The 22,026-nt window shown below is 54.1% G+C and overlaps 7 protein-coding genes across 7 annotated transcripts; 4 read left to right on the top strand and 3 right to left on the bottom strand.

The window, feature by feature from the left end:
• Positions 1–558: 558 nt before the first annotated feature.
• PG985_004123 (major facilitator superfamily domain-containing protein) lies at positions 559–2,984 on the top strand (the record flags this gene model as incomplete). Its single annotated transcript, XM_066823892.1, has 5 exons — positions 559–1,080; positions 1,147–1,240; positions 1,299–1,768; positions 1,832–2,432; positions 2,503–2,984. Coding segments are annotated over 5 exons (2,169 nt in total), but the record flags the coding sequence as incomplete, so codon positions are not given.
• Positions 2,985–3,244: 260 nt separating this feature from the next.
• PG985_004122 (glycoside hydrolase family 43 protein) lies at positions 3,245–4,864 on the bottom strand (the record flags this gene model as incomplete). The annotated part of the gene is made up of 1 exon (XM_066823891.1): positions 3,245–4,864. One exon carries the CDS (start codon positions 4,862–4,864, stop codon positions 3,245–3,247), a length of 1,620 nt encoding a protein of 539 aa, XP_066687051.1.
• Positions 4,865–5,624: 760 nt separating this feature from the next.
• On the bottom strand, positions 5,625–8,191 carry PG985_004121 (uncharacterized protein; the record flags this gene model as incomplete). Its single annotated transcript, XM_066823890.1, has 4 exons — positions 5,625–7,858; positions 7,943–8,003; positions 8,062–8,126; positions 8,179–8,191. The coding sequence occupies 4 exons, from the start codon at positions 8,189–8,191 to the stop codon at positions 5,625–5,627; spliced, it is 2,373 nt and encodes a 790-aa protein (XP_066687050.1).
• A 962-nt stretch (positions 8,192–9,153) lies between these two features.
• On the top strand, positions 9,154–11,113 carry PG985_004120 (Vacuolar protein sorting-associated protein 17; the record flags this gene model as incomplete). Its single annotated transcript, XM_066823889.1, has 3 exons — positions 9,154–9,657; positions 9,719–10,172; positions 10,236–11,113. 3 exons carry the CDS (start codon positions 9,154–9,156, stop codon positions 11,111–11,113), a joined length of 1,836 nt encoding a protein of 611 aa, XP_066687049.1.
• A 5,597-nt stretch (positions 11,114–16,710) lies between these two features.
• On the top strand, positions 16,711–18,199 carry PG985_004119 (alcohol dehydrogenase GroES-like domain-containing protein; the record flags this gene model as incomplete). The annotated part of the gene is made up of 3 exons (XM_066823888.1): positions 16,711–16,857; positions 16,932–17,302; positions 17,356–18,199. The coding sequence occupies 3 exons, from the start codon at positions 16,711–16,713 to the stop codon at positions 18,197–18,199; spliced, it is 1,362 nt and encodes a 453-aa protein (XP_066687048.1).
• Positions 18,200–18,943: 744 nt separating this feature from the next.
• PG985_004118 (COP9 signalosome complex subunit 6) lies at positions 18,944–20,243 on the bottom strand (the record flags this gene model as incomplete). Its single annotated transcript, XM_066823887.1, has 2 exons — positions 18,944–19,914; positions 19,982–20,243. The coding sequence occupies 2 exons, from the start codon at positions 20,241–20,243 to the stop codon at positions 18,944–18,946; spliced, it is 1,233 nt and encodes a 410-aa protein (XP_066687047.1).
• A 505-nt stretch (positions 20,244–20,748) lies between these two features.
• PG985_004117 (uncharacterized protein) lies at positions 20,749–21,923 on the top strand (the record flags this gene model as incomplete). The annotated part of the gene is made up of 4 exons (XM_066823886.1): positions 20,749–21,100; positions 21,199–21,586; positions 21,652–21,699; positions 21,794–21,923. 4 exons carry the CDS (start codon positions 20,749–20,751, stop codon positions 21,921–21,923), a joined length of 918 nt encoding a protein of 305 aa, XP_066687046.1.
• Between the last annotated feature and the right edge of the window lie 103 nt (positions 21,924–22,026).

Here is a 22,026-nt window from a genome sequence, read left to right as displayed (position 1 = left end):
ATTATGACGACTGCCCTATAGTAGTAGCCGCGGCCACGGCCTCCGTCAAAGACCCCAAGACCCCTGCCGAGTGGTACAGTCCCATCTCATCCATGAGGCCTGCCCGATGCTAGGATTGGACGGGCTGTGATGCAGGCTACCTCAGCCCGCCGAAGGCCCCTGCTGGCTTACACTGGGTCTTGGACACACTGCCGCCTAGTACTTCTACGCGAGCTTCCAGACGCTCGACTTATTAAGTCTAGCGATCTGCACCTCCACGCCATCCCACCTCTCCTCTGATCTACAAGTAGTAGCATTTTCTGTCTGTAGTCGTACCTTTCTCCAGTTCCATCTTTTCCTATTAGTCGAGGAACCCACCGACCCCATTCATCGCAAGATCTCCCACCCACAAGATTTCTGGGGCTGAGAAGCCTTTGCGTGCGTCTTCGTCTGCTTTGCATAAGTAACTCACCCATCGAAGTCGGCATGTGCACCGCGTAGGTGTCCTGCCTGGCGCAACGAGCCAAGGCGAAGAAACAGTCATCGCCTCTGGTGATTAGTCGTCCGTACGACCAATAGATTACCATGGACATGCTACCGGAGCCCGCCGCCCCAACCTCCCACGGCCGGACGTTTGGAGGAAACCGGGCATTCCACAACTTCTTCAACGATTTCAGCCACATCCAGGATCCCAACCTGCGGCGGCGGCTGGCGCTCTCCGAGATCGACAAGGTCCCGTTTGGCCTATACCACGTCCGGGCAGTGCTGGTCGCCGGCATCGGCTTCTTCCTCGATTCGTACGACATCTTCGCCATCAACCTGATCACGACGCTCCTGGGTGTGGTGTTCTGGCAAGGCCCGCCGGAGAACGCCGCGAACGGGTACGGCGGGAACTATGGCACCCTGCCGACCCCTGTGAGCCAAACGCTAAAGGCGTCGACAAGCGCCGGTATCGTTGTCGGCCAGATCTTGTTCGGATGGTTAGCCGACGTCTTCGGCAGGCGACGGATGTATGGCGTAGAACTGGCAATTATTGTCGTAGCTACATTGGGTTGCACGCTGGTGGCGCCATCTCAGGCAATGACCTTCACTGGGCTGATGGTTAGATCCCCGCACCGGGTCAAAATATACTGGGACTCTTGCTGACATGATACTTCAATGACTAAGGCCTTCTGGAGAGTAGTAATGGGCGTCGGAATCGGCGGGGACTACCCGTTGAGCTCGGTGATCACCTCGGAGTTCGCCCCAACGAGATGGAGAGGTATGTAAAATCTTGCCACATCCCAATAGGTGGAAACGGTTGGGTACTGACTTTTCAGGGGCAATGATGGCGGCCGTCTTCTCCATGCAGGGTATCGGCCAACTTGTGGCAGCACTGGTTGCGCTGATAGTCACGGCATCCTTCAAAGAGGCCTACCACGGGGCGGTCAACGTCGGATCCTGCGATATAGCATGCCAAACGGCCGCGGATCGATCCTGGCGCCTGATCGTCGGCGTCGGGGCAGTGCCAGCTTGCTTCGCTTTATACTATCGAATAACGATCCCCGAAACTCCCAGATATACGTTCGAGGTCGCAAGAGACGTCGAAAAGGCCGATGCCGATATTAAAGCCTACATGTCGAGCAAGGCGGAAGGAGAGGTCGACGAGGTCCAACAGGCCAGGATGAAAAAGGTGGCCTCGCCAGCGCTGAACGTCCCGTCGGCATCGTGGTCGGACTTGTACTCCTATTTCAGGCAGTGGAAGAACGCGAGGATGCTCATCGGTACTACGATGAGCTGGTTCTTCCTGGTATGCATACCTCCACCCCCCCTTTCTGGATTACTCGTTGCTCGTATGACTGACCCTGTCTAGGATCTGGCCTTCTATGGACTTGGCTTGAATAACACCATCGTGCTTCACGCCATTGGCTATGCCTCGGGCGAAACTCTCTACGATCAACTGTACAACAATGCTATCGGTACTATTATTCTGGCCGTGGCCGGGTCGCTCCCCGGCTACTGGATGTCCATCTTCACCATCGATACCATCGGACGAAAGCCTTTACAGGTATTTGGCTTTGTGGCCCTCACAATCATATTTTCCGTCTTGGGCTTCTACTACAACCATCTGAACCAAGGCGCCATGCTCGCATTATACGTGATTGCGCAGTTCTTCTTCAACTGGGGCCCGAACACGACCACCTTCATCGTCCCGGCCGAATGCTTTCCCACACGCTATCGGTCTTCTGGCCACGGGTTGTCAGCCGCGATGGGCAAGATCGGGGCCATCACCGCCCAGGTTATCTCGATCCCGCTTCTCAGCAAGGACACGCCCGTGGACTGCCAGGGGCGCCAGTGCTCGCCGTGGATCGACAGACTGATGCAGATATTTGCTCTGTTCATGCTGTGCGGCACCTTGGTGTCGTTCTTGATTCCCGAGACCAAGGGCCTGACGCTCGAGGAGCTGTCAGGAGGTACGTTGTCACCCGTCGAGAAATGACTTACAACTGGATATCACGGCTTACACGCATGTTAAATAATTAGAGCGACCGACCTCGTACAACGCAGGCCGCAACGGCAGTATCATCGTACCCCCACAGCGGTGGTGGAATCCCTTCGGGGGCGGCCAGCCGGCGGGCTTCTTCTACCCGCGCTTCGGCAAGGGCTCACGGACCCCGCGTGTCGGCATCATGACTTCGCCCGAGATGGCGGCCCGGCAGCAGCAAGAAGCCCACGACCACCACTCGCGGAGGACGGGCAGCAGCCGCAGCGGGAAGTGGTCGCGGCGGAGGGGCGGGAGCAACGATACGGCCGGGTACGAGATCAACAGCACGAGCTCCACCACGGGCATCGTGCAGCCATCCGGCGGCGGCGGCACGTCGACGCGGGAGGACGGCGATACGAGTGGGGCCCACGGCGGACTGCTGCCCGGTTGGGGCGTGGGATGGGGCAGGATCGACCGCGGAGGCCACCCGACGGCGATGGAGAACATCAGGCTGCAGGACGTGGGACATTTATTACGATAGCATACATAGACTAATGAAGATACAGAAGAACGGGTGATCCGAGCAACAGTCGATTGCCAACTGGCGTGTGGACGGGGCAGTGGGTTTTGCAGGCTGGGACCTTTGTGATTCGCTAACGCCCCTTTTCCACCTCGATTAGCCGGTGTCGGGAACCCACCACTGCTATGGATTGCTGTGACTAAAACATATCTACCTTCACATCGGGGTGCTTCAGAAGCTATTCCAACGTCTTACATCGAGCCACCATCTCCCTTCTACCATCAGACCACATACCGATCCGATTTGTCCTGCACCGGACGATAGACAAAGTAGTCGAACCTGGCCTGCTTGGCCGTCCCATTCACGTCCGAGCAAGCCATGCCCACAAAAGCCCCCGTGAAGCTGCCGTGCGCCTGGTGGCCCCCGCACTCGTCCGAGAGGACGGTGGCGTCCAGCACGGGCCCGACCGCCTTCAGCTCCGCCTCGCCCTCCAGGGCGTAGTAGAACTGGAGCCGGTCGCTGCGAATCGTAAGCGCCAGCCGCACCTTGCCCGCGGCGGGCAGCGGCACGGGGTCGGCCGGGAACGGCAGCCGCAGCTTGCCGTCGGGCCACGACGCCTCGGAACACAGCAGCAGCAGCTCCCGCCGCCCGTCCGCGTGCGCCGTCACCGCCAGGTAGAAGAAGTTGTACCGGCAGTAGTAGGCCGTCAGCCCCGCGAACTGCCGCTCGTCGGCGGGGGCAAAGTCGACGACCGTCTCGGCGTCGTAGGAGAAGTGCTGCTGTCGCCGCGCGACTAGCGACTGCTCGAACCAGGACCCGATCGACTCGCGGCCCGTCAGGACCAGCTGCCCGCCTTCCACGGACAGGATCCGCTCCGGTTCCGGCGTGCGCAGCCATTGGAAGTCTTTGTGTAATTCCTTGTCGAAGGTGTAGCGCTGTTCGGCCCAGTAGGGGGTTTCGTCAGGAGTACCGGGTACGTCGACGTAAAGAGACGGGACGGGCCCGTCTTTGACGTACAGCCAGTCGTCGTCTGACCAGTACGCCTCCTGGATGGCGGTCTCGCGACCCAGGATGCATCTGCGCTTCTGGGTCATGGGGCGACCGCACAGGTGCACGAGGTACGTCTTGCCGTCCGGCGTGTCTACGATGTCGCCATGGCCGGCCCGCTGGAGCGCGGCGAAGGGGGCGTCTTTCGAAGACAGGATGGGGTTCTGCGGGTGGACCTCGTAGGGTCCCCAGATATCGCGGGACCGCGCCAGCGTGCAGGCGTGCTCGTAAGCCGTCCCGGCCTCGGCCGTCAGGAGGTAGTACCACCCGTTGCGCTTGTACAGGTGCGGCCCCTCGACGAGGTCCAGCTCCGTCCCGAGGAAGATGGTCTTCATGGGCCCCACGAGCTTGCCCTCTGCCGGGCTGAACTCCTGCAGCCGGATGCCCCCGAAGTAGCGGGGGCGGCGCCGGTGGTCCTGGATCATGTTGGCGAACCACTTGCGTCCGTCGTCGTCGTGGAACAGGGACGGGTCGAACCCGGACGAGTTGGCGTAGATGGGGTCCGACCAGGGCCCCTCGATGGCCGGCGCGTGTACAATGTAGTTGTGCGCGTCCTTCATGGAGCCGTCCTTGCGCTTCACGTCGGTGTAGACGAGCCAGAACCGGTCGCCGTCGTGGGTGAGGCAGGGCGCCCAGACGCCGCAGCTGTCGGGGTCGCCGCGCATGTCCAGTTGGCTCTTGCGCGTCAGGGGCCGCGTGACGAGCTCCCAGTTCGCGAGGTCCGTGGAGTGGTGGATCTGGACCCCCGGGAACCACTCGAACGTGGACGTTGCGATGTAGTAATCGCTGCCGACCCGGAGGATTGACGGGTCCGGGTTGAACCCGGGAAGAATGGGGTTGCGGACTTGCGGCATTGCTGCGCCCTATTATTGGCTTGTATGTGTCCTTCGTCTTGCCCGTCCCTTGAATATTGACAGTCTAAGCCACTACCAGATATTGAAGAAGAAAAAGACGTGAGTAGAAAGTAGCTTGATCTTGATCTTAATACATCTATATCTATATTTGAACAGTATCTCTAAAAACCACACTAAAGTAACTGGTAGAACGCGGAGTAGAGTGATTTAGCCTGATTGCAGCAGCATGCCCAGAGCGAGACCCCCACAGCTTCCCCAATATTCCTCGGGTAATAGATGTATAGAGTTGGGGTAAGTGACCGTTTACCCATTGCCCCCACTGCGGCCAACATGTGGACCATGTCTGAACATGCTGTGGAATTATAGGACACTGACTGACACGGAGATAATAATGAGGAACCCCTTGTTGCCCAAGCTTTCACAAAGGCAGGTCAGGTCTCAGGTAGTGCCCCCTGGGAGGCATGGCCGTATATTAGCTTTCAAGTCTACGCACTTTCGATGATTCAGTGTCAACTATTCTATCACGTATGATGAATGTTTTTGGTTGCTTTATACACAAGAGTCACTAGTGCTAATAGATAGGAAATAAGAACGTAAGCATGCAGACTTGCGTTGAACCATTATTCAGGGGTATTGTACAATATCTTCTGCATCATGCAGCCGCTGGGCTATATTGGCAAAGAGAGTTGAGAATACACAGCTCGTGCCATACGTGACAGGAAACCCGAACGATCTACCCTCCCTATTCTTCTTACATCCATCAGAGGGCCTTTTCCCGGGCGCCCGTGACTCGCACAAACGTATCCAGCGCCATGGTCAGGGAGTGCCTGCCCGCCGTCTTGCTCCGAAGCACGTTATCGTAGTCGAGCATCTCCTTGAGCGGGACCTGGGCGACGATCTCGAGCATCCGAAGACTGCCCTGCCGCGACTCGCGCAGCGAGGTCTGGAACTCGTAGGGGTCCGGCGGCGCGTAGATGTCCGAGACCTCGATACGACTGCCCTCCCGGATCGCAGTATTATCCTGCATATCCCGCACCTCAAGCACTTGACCTCCGCGGGCCGAGTGCAGGTCATGCTGGACGGCCTTGGCTGCCGACTCGGGACAGGTGATCGTCACACTCATGACCGGCTCCAGGATTCCGATGTTTTCCTCCCGCTTCTTGAACGATTCCATCACGGCCGACTTCACCGCCCTCTGCGCCGCGGCGACATAGTGTCCAGCCGGGGTCGGCCCGAAGTAGTCGGTCGATGCATCGAAAGTGATAGTCACCAAACACTGGTTGAATGGTGCCCCCTTTCGTGGGCCAGCGGCCAACGCAGCAATGGCTCCATTCACCAGCTGCGGCCTGATTTCCGCTGGATCGAAATCGCTCATCTCAGAACCAGGGAATAATACCTTAATAATATTGCCATCCCTTTCGGTCTCGGAGTGAGTTAGTGCTTCGAACTCATTTGCATCCAGCGGCTCCACGATCGCACTGCATGCGGCCATTCCAGGTTTGCCGGCCATCGGCTTGTCGATGACGGCCCTATGGACGCTCGTGGGAACGGTTACGCATTCCTTGTATTCCACTTGGATGCCTCCCCAGTGAGCTTCAACCTTGTAATGGTTTTCGAGTCGGTCTCGAGCGATCTCCAAGTGTAAAGACCCCATGCCTGAAAGTGTGAACTCGTCCGACTTTTCGTTGTAGGACCACCTGACACTAGGATCTTCGCGGGATAGGTTTTCCAAAGAGGCTTCTACGTGCTTCAGACCCGAGGGACTCCCAGGCTCCAAGACCAAAAATGCCACTGCTGGTGGAATATCAGGAGGCCGCACCTTGACTTGACCAATCTTGGTTGTGGGCGTTTTGTTCCCGGTAAAGGCCATGAGGGTATCGCCTGTCCGCGCCTTCTTGAGCCCTGTGAGGGCACCAATTTGGCCCGGTGTTAAGTGAGGTATTTCCATATGGTTTTTGGCCGAAATTTGCATGATGTTTAGCGGTTTTTCGAAGTCTTGCAGATTGGAGTTCCACAAAGGCGTGTTCTTCTTCAGTAGTCCCTGGTAGTTTCGCACCCAGGTGAGCATACCCCTTTTGGGGTCGTTGACAACCTTGAAGACCGAGGCAACAGCCTCGACTTGGGTCTGTTCCTTCTTTGACACCTTGGCATGGCGGGTTGCTGCTATAACCTTGCTCAATGGCTGGGTTTCGGACCCAATTCGCACATTCAACTCAGGGCGGTCTTGCGGGCTAGGCAAGTAGTCAACGACAGCATCTAGCAATGGCTTGACTCCGATGTTTTTCAGACTTGAACCGGCAAATACCGGGATAAGGGATCCTTCGCCACTGCTGATGACACGGCGGATGGCGCCCTTAATCTCTTCGATGGGGAGGTCGCTCCCTTGGTCCGTCCATAAATCCAGGAGTCTCTCGTCCTGATCGCAGAGCTGCTCGATGAGTCTGTCTCTGGCCCGCTCAATCTCGTCGGTGAAGGGTGGTGTCTTTTTTGCCAACTCTTCGGGGCTGTTGTCGTCCTTCGCACCATGTGACCAGCTGACAACGGAACGCGATGCCACATCCACAATGCCCTTGACAGTATCGTTCTCCCACCAAGGAATCTGGCAGACCAGGGGCATCCCATTAAGCTTCATGCCAATGTCTTGGACCGACTTCTTGAACGAGGCTCCTTCTCTGTCGAGTTTGTTGACCAAGACAATACGGGGCACCTTGAACTCCTGAGCGGAGGCCCACACTCTCTCGGTATGAGCCTCGACACCCTCGACACCATCAATAACACATACGGCGCCGTCAAGGATAGGTATGCAGCGCTCAACCTCGAATCTGAAGTCTACATGCCCAGGTGTGTCGATGAGGTTGATTATGTGCTCATGGGCTCCCGGCTGTATGCGTTCAGGAGGAGGCCACTTGAAGGTGATGGCAGCAGACTGGATGGTGATGCCTCTCTTCATCTCCATGGGTAGGAAGTCGGTCACGGTGTTTCCGCGATCAACGTCTAGGAACGTGTCAGTGGGCTTGTTTCAAACTTCAATAAATCCATGAGTTCTTTTGGCATTAAACCAATGAGAGGTTGACTTACTTCCTAAGTGTCTGGTTGCGCCACTGTTATACAACATAGCCTCGGTGGTAGTTGTTTTCCCCTATGAACCAGTCAGAACACGTCTTTGGGCTCATACAGGTAAGGGTACTTCGACTTACAGCATCGACGTGAGCAATGATGCCTATGTTGCGGATAGAGTCTAGGACAGATTCTTGTTGCCCCCCTGACGGCGTGGAGATGAGCCTACGAGCAGGCAGGGCATTGCGCCCTCTTACACCAGCCGGCCATTGTGAGACCAGGCCTGGGCATCGTAGCACTGCTCTGGCAGATGTGTACAAGCCCATCGCTCCAAGTCGACGTGAATTTAGTGGTATATGCATGCCATTGAACGCCTCGAAGTATACCTTTTGGGTCCTGTTTCGACTCTTGGGGTTTACTGGGCGATTAAACGATGGGATTTATGTCTAGAATGCAGCATTTGTCGCACACCTTATATACATCTTATCCCTAGCCAAGGCAAGGCGTCACAATGTGCGTGTGTTGCTTGTTCCGCTTGAAAGTTGGTCCGCAGTGTGATATCTGTTTGTTAGGAAGCACTCGGCCAACAGCCTGGTTATACCGGACTGACTTCAATGTTGGTGTAGGTATCAGCCAGAAGCAAGTTCTTCAACTAACCGCACGCACTTGCACCAGGATTGATTGATTGATCAATTGGAGGCAGGTACCCTAGCAAGTTAGAAGCCTTTTGTCCCGAGGGGGCCTAGCAAAAGCCCGCCCCGCCTTCCCAAGGAGCCGATCGCCGCCTGATTGGCTCCGGCTAGGACGCAAGAGCCCACAAGACCTCTTCAGTGTTCCAATGTGTTGAGCCGATTGCATGAGCGCATGAGAGGCACCTAACGAGGAGGCGCAAGCTTCCACGGTTCAAGTCGTTGATCGTCACTAAGGTGAGCTTGCGTAAGGCAACAACAATACCATCACTTTTTTCTCTCTCTCAGTAATCACTCCAACCCGCGGCGTATCGTGCTTGTTTTCGGCTTGCTCTTTTCTTGCAGACTGGCTCCTGGGCCAGAGAATGCATGGCTTGAACACTAGACGTTCCTCGCTTCTCTTATCCTAGGCCCACCACGATTGGTCTCACCAAGGAGTTTTGGACAGGAAGACGGTCCGCGCTGCCAACGTCATAATATCTTATCCTCCTGCCCATTGTCGCCGACTCCCGCTTCCTACCGACACGACACCGCACCACCGCCATGGACTACCGCTCGACCATGGCCGACGACGAGAACCCCGCCGGTAATTCGCCTTGGGGTTCATCACCGCCCGCATCACCTCGGCGCAATCAGTCTGCCAGTTACAGCTCGCTGGGCAACGAAGCCACCTATGGTGGATACGAATCCCAGGATCCCAGCAATGGATTGCAACACGACGACTTGACTACCAATGCTTTCGCGAGGCCCAACACTGCTAGCAGCACAGCATCTACCCACGGGTTCAACTCATCACAACAAGGCGACTCCTCGCAGCAGCCCGACTCGGAGCAGCATGGCGACGATGCCGGACCGGCGCAACAAGCTGGCGACGAGCAATCGCAGCCTCAGGGGCAAACCGACGCGCCAGCCGGGGAAGGACAGCAGCAGCAGCAGCAGCAGCAGCAGGCCCGGAAACCGACCTATCCACAGTACAAGCTGCAGGCCAAGATCACCGGTCTGGAGCGCACAGGCAGGAAAGATCCCATCATGAGATTCGATGTCCATGTACGTTTGGCTGAATAGAATGTATCATGTGAAGGCAAGCTCAACTAATGGTCGTGTCTAGACAAACATACCCCGATTTCGCACTACACAATTCCGCGATGTCCGCCGCCTCCATTCCGAATTCGTCAAGCTTGCTGACCATCTGATATCCGCCAACCCGGAAGCACTTGTTCCCGCAGTGCCACCGGCATTGACATCCGCTGGAGCTGGAACAGACGAGGACGAGGTGCGAGTTAAGGCTTTGCTCCAAAGATGGCTGAACTACGTCTGCAGCAATGAAGTTCTGATGCGGGACGAGGAGATGGTTTTGTTTGTGGAAAGCGATTTCGGTTACAGTCCCATGGTGAAGAGGAAGCAGCCTGCCACCGGTGTGCGCAGGAAGCTTCTGAAGCAATTTGCGCCGCCGCCAGATGATACCCCGGAGCTTTCTGATGCTCGCCCCATCGTGAAGCTTTTCTATCTTGGTTCAATGGATGCTGGTCACAAGGTCGACAAGCTAGTCAAGGCTCGAAGAGGTACAGAGAAGCACCACCCATTAATCAAGGGACTACAGGAGAACGTATACTGACTTCACATAGGACTTGGTCTCGCGGAATCCGATTATGGTGTCAAACTTGGAGGAATGAACGTGCAGGAGCCTCACCAAGGTCTGGCTAGCGCCTATCGTAAACTCGGAAAGGTGGTGCAAACAGTCGGAGACTGCCATGCCGCTCAGGCGACTGCCGAGGCTACAACCATTGGAGATCCGTTCCAGTACCACTCACAGGATGCCTTTATTGTCAAAGAGACTTTGACCAACCGGCAACTCCTTATTCGAGAGTTCTTACAAGCCCAGGAGAGTACACGCAGCAAACTGAATGCGGCAGACCGTCTCAAGGCCAGCTCGAACGTTCGCCGCGACAAGGTTGACGAAGCCATTACCGCCCTTGACGATGCGCGGAACAACGAGTTCGAGCTGATGAGGAAGACCACGCGCGTTACTCAGAATCTGGTTCATGAAAAGCGCAAGTGGTTTACGCGTACTGCGACTGACCTACGATTGAGCATTCGCGAGTTCGTTCTGCGCGAAATTGAGGCCGAGCGCCGCACCCTGGCACTACTCGAGAGCGTGCGCCCCGATATCCGTGCCATCGACAACTCGGGCGGTCTGAGCAGGCTGGGTCGCGAGGCTCACCCGACTGTCCGCCGAGCCAGCATGGCCGCCAGCCAGGGACCCAAAGGCGACGCCTGGAGCGGTGTGCCGCGGCGCACGGACAACCTTAGCCGGAGTGTCTCGGGCAGCATCATGACCTCCAACGTGGCTGAGGGCGAGGACGAGGGGGAGGACGCTGCCGGCGGAGTGGCTGGAAAGGCCCCCAGCAGCGGCACCAGGGGTCTGAGCGGTCTCGCTGAAGACGACGAGGACAGAGTGGACGCCCGGAATGCCGCTAGCCGATTGGCAACGAGCACGTTTTAAGTTATGAAAAAAAAAAAGTGTGGCACTCATGATGATGTTGATGGATGGATGGAGGCGTCAAGGAGATAAGCATGAATGAACATGGCGGCTCGGCAAAGTCAGTACGATGGAAGTACATAGGTAGAGATGCGGAGGGGGTTTGTATGAAATGATGGTAGTTGAACGCCAACATAAGATCCAGCTCCAATGCAGAGGCGATATCATTGCATCGTTACCGAGGCTTCACCGGTGTTGTTCTCATGTTACCCCGTTTTCCGCTCTTCCCGGCCGCATCGCGCCACCGCCCAAAGTGCAGGATTCTTGTTCATGATCCAAGTCATTAATCTAAGTAGGCATATATAATGAATCCATATGCGCCGAGAGCTGCCATGCGTTGTTATGACATCTCCGTGGCGTAGGCTGTTGTTATCTTGAAGCATGTATACCAAGTATATACACTTGTCTCCAACTCCGCCCTCCGCTTTCCGCTTTTGCAGGAGGGTCCAAGTATGGGTATGCAGGTGTTGCAGATAAACTATGTACGTAGCCGCACGCATCGCATGCTTCATTGGAAGCGATAGAGTGAACCAAGGGGGTTAGGCATGATGCCTATTACATGATTTGTATTATTCATCATTATGGTGAGATACTCTGTTCCTCATCTGCTCTGCCGACACCAATACAGACCTCACCGCTACTGTACGTTCTCCGGGCGGAGCAAATACTTGATTTTGGGTGTGTGGGAAGGTAGACCTTCGTTCCTACTCGTGCGCGTTTCCTCTGCCGCAGTCAACATCCGCGTTCCGCGCCGGAGAGACGGGCCTATCGTTTCGCATGCAATAATATGCCCGCTCTATTCCTCCTCGACTTTGACTTATCCGCCACCAAACGTGGTCGAAGCAGCGGCACATATTCAGTGCCGAACAACACTCGTATAAAAAAGGGGGCCTAGAAAGGGAATTGACACAAGATAGATAATGGCGTGGTCGGCAACGCAGTGTAACACGAAATCAGACGATGTCAGTTGCATATACATTTACATGATGATACCGTTGTGCATTTGCCTTGTACATGAGAGAGGGACCAATCGAACTCAGGTTTGGCACCACATCAATGATAATGAGATCTAGTCTTCACGCCGTTTCTTGTTCTCATGTGAAATGCCTTACTGTTCATTCGGCGGGGTTTACCTCAGACAATTTCCGTTATCACTTTTACTGCTTTACTCGCTTATGTATTATATCCCAGACGGGCGGGGCCGTTCCGAGTGGGGAGAAACCAAGAATGAAAGGGGATACAAGTAGGGCTTGGGAAGCGAGATAGATGAGCTGGCCACAATGCTACTTCACGGCGTGCCAGCAAAAGATGGATCTCTGCATGGGGAGATGATAGATGGTGTAACTTGGGTGTGTGGCATGAGCCAAAATTGAGACGATCGCGGCATCATTGCGCTGGTTTTGACTGGCTTGTTGGAGGACTTTAAAAACATCGTGGGCTGAGCCCCTCAGAGCCGATTGAAGGAGGGATGCGAGAGGCATCACTGGTAGCCTACCACATGCTGGTGTATTTCCAACGGAAACATCCATCTTCGAGGATCGAGCTAAAAGAGATGCACATGTTAAATGCATCTTGCCAAACGATAGCCATACAAAAATGGCCTACATAGCCTGCCGGAATCTCCGACGATGGCTTGCAGCTCGCCTGCCTTATCTCTCAAGCAGTCGATGCTAAGTATTGGCCTTGGCTGATTGGGCTGAAAGATTTGGTCAATCTTGGCTAGCAAACACTCGACATGTGCTTTCATATCAGATGTTTGCTAGCATCGTGATGGCCCCAGAATGACGGAAAAGGCCAAGAGTAGGTTGTGTTGTTTTGTGTTTAGCCGGCTGGGGGTTTCCCATTCCCAACCCCGGTATCGAGCGAGAAGCACTATGCGTAAGTAAGAAAAAGTACGATCATCATGAAGACGAAACATTGGTGAATATAGCATGAAAGAGGCGATGCTCTGGAAAGGTAATCTCAAAAGCCCTGACAAGCCCCTCAAGGTGACGGTGCTTGCTCATGCATTGCATATGTGATTGTCAAATGTCAAGCCGCCATCGTGGAATCACGGCGCAAGGGGCCGACGTTGTGGGCCCAGATCGGTCCCAATCCTGAACAAGTCCCCTTGCAAAAGCGGCTGGCTTTGCGCGCTGAGCCGTTTACAAGTCTGATCTTCTGTGACAAACTTGTCCAAACCACTAAATCTTGATCACCCTCTTCTCTTAGTTGATGGCTGAGAAGAGCAGATCTGAGTGCCCACGGAGGCAAAGAGTTGATCACGTAGCCTTTTTGTCTCGGACCGTTTCCTATTGATGGTGTAAATCTCGGCAAGATAATCATCGTGGATGACATACAGTTGGAGCACACAAGATCTGCGAACTCATGGTGCCTCGAGAAACGTGGCAAGTTGTGAGATGGGAAGTCTGACGTCTTGATGCTTGTATGTCCATATAAGGTTGCTGAACACTGGCCAGTATGTGGTCCGTTGAAAGAAGACGGTTGATGGACACGGACGAGGCGAGCAGGGCGGATCTCTTCCCCGCGAGTTCGCTTAGGCAAGAACGATTCAATTGAAATAGCGGCTTCCACTGGTGCCCCGGAATTTGGCACATATCCTCAGTTGGGCGACTTTGCACTGTGCGTCCTATGCTCCGGTGTGACAGTGTAGGATCTGGACCATCAGCTAAGATTGAACTGCAACCTGAAGGTGACTGCTCAAGCGTTCCCCAACTTCTCCAACTCACTCCATTAGAGATATTGCTCCACATTGGTCAGAGGTTTACACCATAGGGCAAACCGATACCAACCAAAATAGTTTCCAGTAAAATCAAGGATACAGTTGTTTTTGGATCCTATGAGTTTCTCTTTTGCCGAAAGACGAAGTGGCAGTAGACCGATTGGCCAATCCTGTCGTGCCAACAGTTTGCGAGCTCAGGGAGGATAACTATCGATGCAAGCTCGCCGGCAAATGGAACACTCATCTGGTATAGTTTCGAAACAATGCCTAGAAGACAGAGTCGGTGCCTCTGTTAATTCCTGGCCGAATTTCTTCTGCTGGGAAGTCCGGACCGAACGACCCAAGCAGTCATAACAGGCGGAGTCGTGGGAGGATAGAGAGCTAGGAACAGTTTCCAAATATTCCGACGACCGCTGCAATCGAAAGAGGGATCCATGGTATTAGCAGCAATATTAAAGGTGGTGATCCACTATGAAATTTACAGCTTGGCTGGCATGCTTGGGTCTCCAGAGCTATCGTCCACTCGCATGGACGCGGGACGTGACATCTGTGCCGCGCCTTCATACGTTTATACGGGAGGGTGACAAAGTGAATAGTTCCTTGCCCATGGTCCCTGCCGCTGTGTGCAATAGTCTTGCCGGAAAGCGGTTTCTCTGCCTACCAGCCGGCATTGGAGAGGAGTGATACCTCCGAGGAAAATCCAACAACCGTGGCATCAGGGATAAGCAAAGATGAACGTGCCCATAAATACCAGCTAATCAGGAATAAGGGTCTTTCAACTCCTGGATCGTTGGTGTCCCCTCTTCCTTAGAAACTGCGCACCAGGAGGTGGTGTGATGGCTGCATGCGTTGCTGATCGCCGCAGAAGATAGCTGGGGAGCTGATTCGACGCGGTTGCCATCACGAAGGTAGGAAGGAGGTCGTGAGCTTTGGTGTTCTTGCTGTAAACGAAAGTGCTGGTGTCGGCCACGGTCTCAAAGGTAGCAGTTTTGCGCAAGCCGATGATAATTAACGGGAGAGCTGATGGACTGCACTGGCTTAAATGGCCTATTTTTTGAAATACTAATACGATCAAGAAGTTTAGGAACTGTACACCTGTAGTACAGGCAATTGAACCAAGTTTGGAGGTATGCAAGGAGTACATACATATAAGTACATGCAAGTTCAATGGAGGTTGTTCGTTCAATTCCAGAAGCGGGCAGGCGCGAAGCAACGTAACTTGCCTTACTTGTATGAGAATTTCTGGTACTCTGATACAGGGGGAAGGAAGGAACACAACAACCAATCTGTGGATTTCCTATCATGTACCTCACTCAAGGCAACAACGAGCTTTCCAGCTTTCCCCTCTCAACACGGTTTCACTGTCGTTAAACACTGTCGATTTATTTCCAAATTACAGATCTCCGTCTATTAAAGAAGTTCAACACGGGGGAATCTCGAATCTACCGACCAGCAGAAGTGCTGGCGATCGGATCAATATGTTGTGCAGGGACCAGACGCAGCCTGTATATGGCTCCAATCCCGATTATATCGTGCATTCTCACTCGGTGGGTACTGGCCAATGGCCAATTGCCTTTTTCCCTTCGAGACGGCCATGGTCTCCCTCCCAGACAGATTTGACCTTCACAGTTCAGTCCCAATGACCCTCACTCCTCATTGATCTTCAAATCCTCCAGCCGTTGAGCATGGATCATACACTTTCTCTGATGTCCAAGTGGCGAACCTCACAAGACGGCTCTGCGACATTCCTGCTTCTCCTCTATTATGATATTCTCCATGCCTCTCGGGACCGTCTCCGTGACCCCCAACCGATATCTTTTCAGACCGGCTCGGCCTTGATTGGCCGCTTCTGCCGATCTTCAAGACTCATTCTACATGGACGCGGTTCAGTTGACATTCGAGTGCTCTCCTCGGATCGGTCCACACATACATGTACACATAAACATTGTTTGTCTAGGTACCATCCAGACAGTGGCCAGCATATGGTTGGCTGGTTGAACCATGTCTACTTCGCTAGGTCAAGCTGTCTCCGCTGCCATGGCTTCATATCCGAGTGGCAGGTAAGGTATGCTTCCAAGTGGAGCCTTCATTACCAACGAATAGGAGCAAGAAACACCGAAGCAGGGTCCCCAGCTATACGCCAGTGGTCAACTATACATACGCCTTGCAGCCTTCCGAGGTGGACAGCTCATACTCGGTACCTGGATGACACAATCCGGCAGTATCTCTGCAGGCATAGGGTACTTCAAGCACCAGACGGGCTACAGCCACAGCCTACCACACCATCCATGAATATGGGCCTTACACTTCCAAATCCTGTGGAGTAATGCATTCGCTGCATAGTCGCTAGCTGCTTGAGTAGTATTCCCCGAGATTGTGAAGTGGCCCTCGCTGCTTGTTGAGATAACCCGTTGCTATTTGACTGGACCTGGCAGAACTGGCACAATTCCTCACATACACCAGCAGTCTTGGATCAGCCCGGTCCACAGAGACCTTCTTCGCACGCTCTATGTAATCGACATCTGAAATTGGCCTCTAAACGCGGTCCTTCATGCCAGAGGTCTCCCATCATGTACATAAGGGGCGGGAACTTCTCTCTGATTTTGCTAACTGCAGCCTGGTACTGATTTCCTAGTTTCCTATCTACGAGATCATCTTTGTCAATCAAGCCTCATTTCTTCTGTGTACCTGCCTTACATGCCTATTACTTGCCTATACTGAGTGGTCATTTTAGGCCTTGATCCTTGTCCCTGAACCAACCCACAATCCTGGATTGCACCTATCACCAGCAGCAACCTCATTACACCCCACGCTCATCCCACGCTCCTGATATCTGTCAATGGCTCCATCGGCCATTATTGACGAGATGGCGCCAATGCATCTACCCGTTCATTCAAAGTCCTCTCCCGTCAATGCATCTGTCCTGCATGGACCAGGGGACATGCGATTGGTGAGTCGAATGGTGCCCCAGCTTGCTATTTCATGTGTTTGCGACCCGTAACGCTAGCCCTTGAGAATATGCATGCCGAGTACGGAGTACTAACCACACAATCTGCGCAGGAAGTCAAATCCATCGAAGACCCGGGCGTCGGAGAGCTCCAGATTGCCATTAGATCAACAGGGATTTGCGGGTCAGACGTATCATACTATAAGAAATTTGCGAACGGCGACCTATGTGCTTGTGCGCCTTTGTCACTCGGACATGAATCATCAGGTGTCGTGGTGGCTATGGGGCCGCAGGTATCAGGTTTCCGAGTTGGCGATAGAGTCGCGCTTGAAGTCGGTCTGCCGTGTGGCCAGTGTAATATCTGCCGCAAGGGCAGATACAACCTCTGCAAGCGAATGCGGTTTAGGAGTAGCGCAAAGAGCGTCCCCCACTTCCAGGGCACATTGCAAGAGAGGATCAACCATCCAGCAGTTTGGTGCTACAAGTACGTTCTCATGAAATTTATAGAACACGATCATCTGACTGACTAAATAACAGACTTCCAGAGCATGTGTCCTTTGATGCAGCGGCGTTACTTGAACCCCTATCTGTGGCTATACATGCCGTGAACCGTGCCTGTCCAACTCCCGGCTCGACTGCCCTCGTCACGGGTGCGGGAACAGTTGGGCTCCTCACTGCCGCCATGGCACGCCGCTCGGGATGTACAAATGTTACTATATGTGACCTCGATGCGGGCCGGGTGGATTATGCTATAGAGAAGGGCTTCGCCACCCATGGCTATGTTATCCAACGTCCCTTGCATACCTCCTCGAGCAGCTCTTCCTTCGGAACTGATTCTTCGGGAGCCTCTTCGCCTCTGGAAACTGGTAACACGACCCCCGCAAGTCTATTTTCAGATTCTATCCACGGGAAGCTGGAGGGTGCTAAGGGGCTGGCCGCCGATCTGCTTGCCCTGACTAGTACCCCTCTTGACCTGGAGAACGAGGACGAAGACAATGGAGTGGACTACACTTTTGAGTGTACCGGGAAGGAGGTCTGTATGCACACCAGCATCTACGCAACAAGACCGGGCGGCAAGGTTATCATGGTCGGGATGGGCACTCCTATTCAGACTCTACCCCTGTCTGCTGCTCACCTCCGCGAAGTCGACATCCTCGGCATCTTTCGCTACGCCAACACGTATCCCACGGGCATCCGCTTGCTCTGCGGCCAGCAGAATGTCGGCGGCGGCGGCCACGGAGGTTACCAGTTCCCGAAGCTGGATGACATGGTCACGCATCGCTTCAAAGGCCTTGGTGCCGCCAAGAAGGCGTTTGAGCTCGCGAGCCGGACAGTGGACGACAAGGGCAATTTGGTATTGAAGGTCGTCATTGAAGCCTGAAAAGGGGGTTGGTTGGCTTCAGGCCGAGTTTCTTCTACTGCTCCTCCTTGCAATGATACACCCTGCAGACTGAGGAATGGAAGGAGGATCATGGTCGGATTCATGCTTGTGAACTGGTCCAACTTCTTCTTTTTGACGATGCACATGAATAGTTATATTTGGTGACACTGGGAGCTGGCGGTTTTCTCTTTAGGGACTGGGGATAGGCTAGAGTGGGATTGGTGGTATGTTCTGTTTTCACGACTTTCGTTTCTTGTTGGTTTTTGTCTCCTAAAGCACTCTAATATGCACAAACGTATAATTGAACGTTCTATCACAACATCTATCATATCCGCTTATTTACCTCTGCCAACTGCTTCTAAGCCACGAGCTATAAGCCGTGCTATTAAAGAAAGCCAAAATAACCACCAATGGAGCATTTCAAAACCACCCTACATATGCCGAATTGTGTGGAGAGATGGTGAAGCTGCAAGCAGTCATATGTATCTTTTACTACGACTGCGAAAACTGTCTAATCTTGGGGCTGATCAAATATGCCTATGGGAACCCGCTGCCTTCCATTATCGGAAACCCCCTTAACAGGCCAACTCACTCAAGTCATCCTGCTGTCAAAGCCACCAAAGTTACGCCTCCTTCGCCATGCCAATGCAAGTAAAGCAGAATTCGTTTCCCCTCCCCGTCGCGTCCTTTGAATCACGGACTGGGTAATTGCCTGGGATTTTCCAAAGAATCAAACAATTCGTCCTAGATTGTGAGATCTCCCGGGCCAGCCATGTTATAATTGCTGCTGCTTCCCATATCGTGCATGCCCTTCCGAGAATTGCCCTTAGCACCCTCGACCGCGCTATGCTTCTTGGCGATATTGCGGGCGTCGATAGAGCTGCTCATGACTTCGTTCAGCAGGGACATGAGCTGCACATCGTTGCGCTCGCTGAGCATCTCTTGCTCGAACTCGCCAGTTGCCGAAGGCACAATGAGAGCCAGGCGGTTGGCCAGGGCTTGGATAGACCGCAGGATCGTGTGTGACGGAGTGGAATGAGGCGTCGCGCCTGAGCTAGGTTCCGTAGCGGCGGCAGTAGTATTGCCTCCTGTGAAAGAAGGCGGGAGCTGCTCCAGGTATTTGACAAGAAGCTGTATCCGGGATTGAAGCATCTTGATGGCGTTGGCCTTGCCAGTCAAGGACATGATGAGCTCCTCATCTTCCGGAGAGAGCACGTGCTCCTCGGTCGCGGCAGCTGCGTCGTCTTCGGCATTATCGGGACTCACGATGCGCCGCTTACCCTTCGGGTCTGTATCCACAGCCACCATCTGCGGCTTCTTCTGCTCCTTGGTCTCAACCGCAGTGGCATTTCCGGCGCCTCGGACGACGAAGTCCATACTGACCATCTCGGCCTCGCCCGTCTCCACTGAGTATGGAAGCTCTCTGAACTTGAGCTTGAGGGGCGCATCGCCATCTCTCATCTCTTTGTCCTCGCCATTGTCGGCCTTGGGCTCGTCCACCTCGAAGTTACTCTCGTATATCGTCAGGGGCAGTTTGCTGCCTGCTGAATGGTCGACAGCCTCCTCCGAGTGGAAGGCCAGTAGCAGTGACGACTCGTTGTGTTCGGAGAGGAGCCAGTTGTGGATGGGCAAAACAGAGGACATGGGGCCGGTCTTGGGGGTGACGGTGTACCATCCGACCAGGTCGAGTTGAGGTGCTTTATGGATGGTTTTCACTGGGAGCTTAGAGTTAGCATTTTTGGCCACTGCATTATCTTCAAGGCGTTTGCTTTGCCTACTCACTTTGGTCCAGTCTGGTTGCAAACCAATCAGGCTCCAGCACCACATTGCCATCCTTCACAGTTGTAGCGCATTCAAAGGCGTGCTCGATGGTGATTTCACGGCCATTTTGTTGGCCCATCAAGGCTCCCACGATCGGGCCCTTCTGCTCGCGCAAAGTGTGTCGTGTGATATAATCGGAGATGGTCAAAAGGACGAGGGGGTGCAACACAGCTTGAAGCCCCGAGTCGGAGGACTTCTGCGTTGAGATCAGCGGGTTCTCCATGATGCCCGGTCTGGGTTGCCTCCTCGCGACAAGGCAGCAGGAATGTAGAAGGGTAGAGGTGAGCGAGGGCGGAGATCTGTTGTTACCGTCGGTGTTGGTCTAGCTGTCCAAAATTATACAAGTAGTCAGAATCATTCACTGACAATCGGTCTGCCAAAGGTCAGAAGGTGGGTTGGTTTGGCCTGTAAGGTTGCTATCGATATGCAATCCCACGTTGAACAGCTGGAGCACTTGAGCACCAGGCAGCTAGTTAGGTAACTTGCAAATACCCCGCCATCAGTTAAGAGCTACCTTATGTGTATGCCTAAATCCTTACATAATGGGACCTGGAGAAGGGTGAAAACAGTGGGGTCCCGACTTTCGCTGCCCGGCACTGGGCCACATTCAAACAGCACGAATTGATTGCACTTGGCAATTTTTGGTTTGGTTTCCTAAAGCAGACTTTTGAACTCGTCGAGATCGAACAAACTGTTTCCGTTACTCGGTAAAAGCATACATCACCACAATGGCGCCTCAAGTGGTAACGTCCATCAACGTCTCCTCGCTGCCCCTCGTTGCGCGGGGCAAGGTCAGAGATCTGTACGAAGTCAATGACTCCACGCTGCTCTTCTCCACGACCGACCGTATCTCCGCCTACGATGTGGTCATGGAGAATGGCATCCCCTTCAAGGGCGCCGTTCTGACTCAGTTGACTGCGCACTGGTTTTCTGTGCTGAAGGAGAAGATTCCGGACCTCAAGACTCACTTCGTCACCTTAGACCCGCCGGCCGGCCTGACCCCGGCCGAGACAGAGCTGGTCCGTGGCCGGAGCATGCAGGTCCGCAAATACAAGGTCTTTCCTATCGAGGCCATCGTTCGTACGTCTGCCGTTGAGTCTACCGTCACTTATGACGAGAATGATGGCGAGAGGTCTCCGTCACACTCTCCTAACTTACTAATGCACGATGACGGATAGGCGGCTACATAACTGGTTCTGCATGGAAAGAATATGAGACTAAGGGAACCGTTCACGGCATCCCGCAGCCTGCCGGTCTGAAACAATGCGCCGCGTTCCCCAGCGGTGCGCTGTACACGCCGAGCACCAAGGCGGAGATGGGCGCGCACGACGAGAACATCTCGCCTGAGCAGGCTGCCAAGATCGTCGGCGAGAAGTACGCCAGCCGCATCGAGAAGCTGGCGCTCGACCTGTACAAGACGGGCGCTGAGTACGCCCGCGCCCGCGGTATCATCATCGCCGACGTCAAGTTCGAGTTTGGCCTCGACGAGGCCACCGACGAAATCGTCTTGATTGACGAGGTCCTGACGCCCGACTCGTCGCGTTTCTGGCCCGCAGACAAGTACGAGTAAGTTGCGACACTGCTACGAAGAACCATTCCTGTCGCCTGCGTGAAGCTGATTGTTGTGGCAGAATTGGTCGTGACCAGGAGAGCTTTGACAAGCAGTACCTCCGAAACTGGTAAGAAGCCCCCATCGTAGAACCCGTCGTTTCCTCGTTTCTAGTTTGCCTTCACCCATAGTCATACCAGGAAATTGACCCAGACTGTATGTAGGTTGACGAAAGAGGGTCTGAAAGCCAAGGAAGGCGTCGAGGTACCCCAGGAAATTGCCGAGGCTACCAGCTCAAAGTACAAGGAGGCATTCCGGATGTTGGCAGGAAAGTCTCTGGAGGAAGTACTGTGAGCGTCGAGGTTGGTTCAAGTTGCATCCGACTAGAAACGGTCTCCCAGATGGTACGTTGCTGTTTTTCCTATGAAGGGAATAGTCTATATACGTAACATAACAT

This window comes from Apiospora marii (genome assembly GCF_038362585.1).
Source record: "Apiospora marii strain CBS 49790 chromosome Unknown utg000003l_segment0_segment0, whole genome shotgun sequence".
NCBI classification, from domain to species: Eukaryota; Fungi; Ascomycota; class Sordariomycetes; order Amphisphaeriales; family Apiosporaceae; genus Apiospora; species Apiospora marii.
This window is presented reverse-complemented; position numbering and strand designations above follow the sequence as displayed.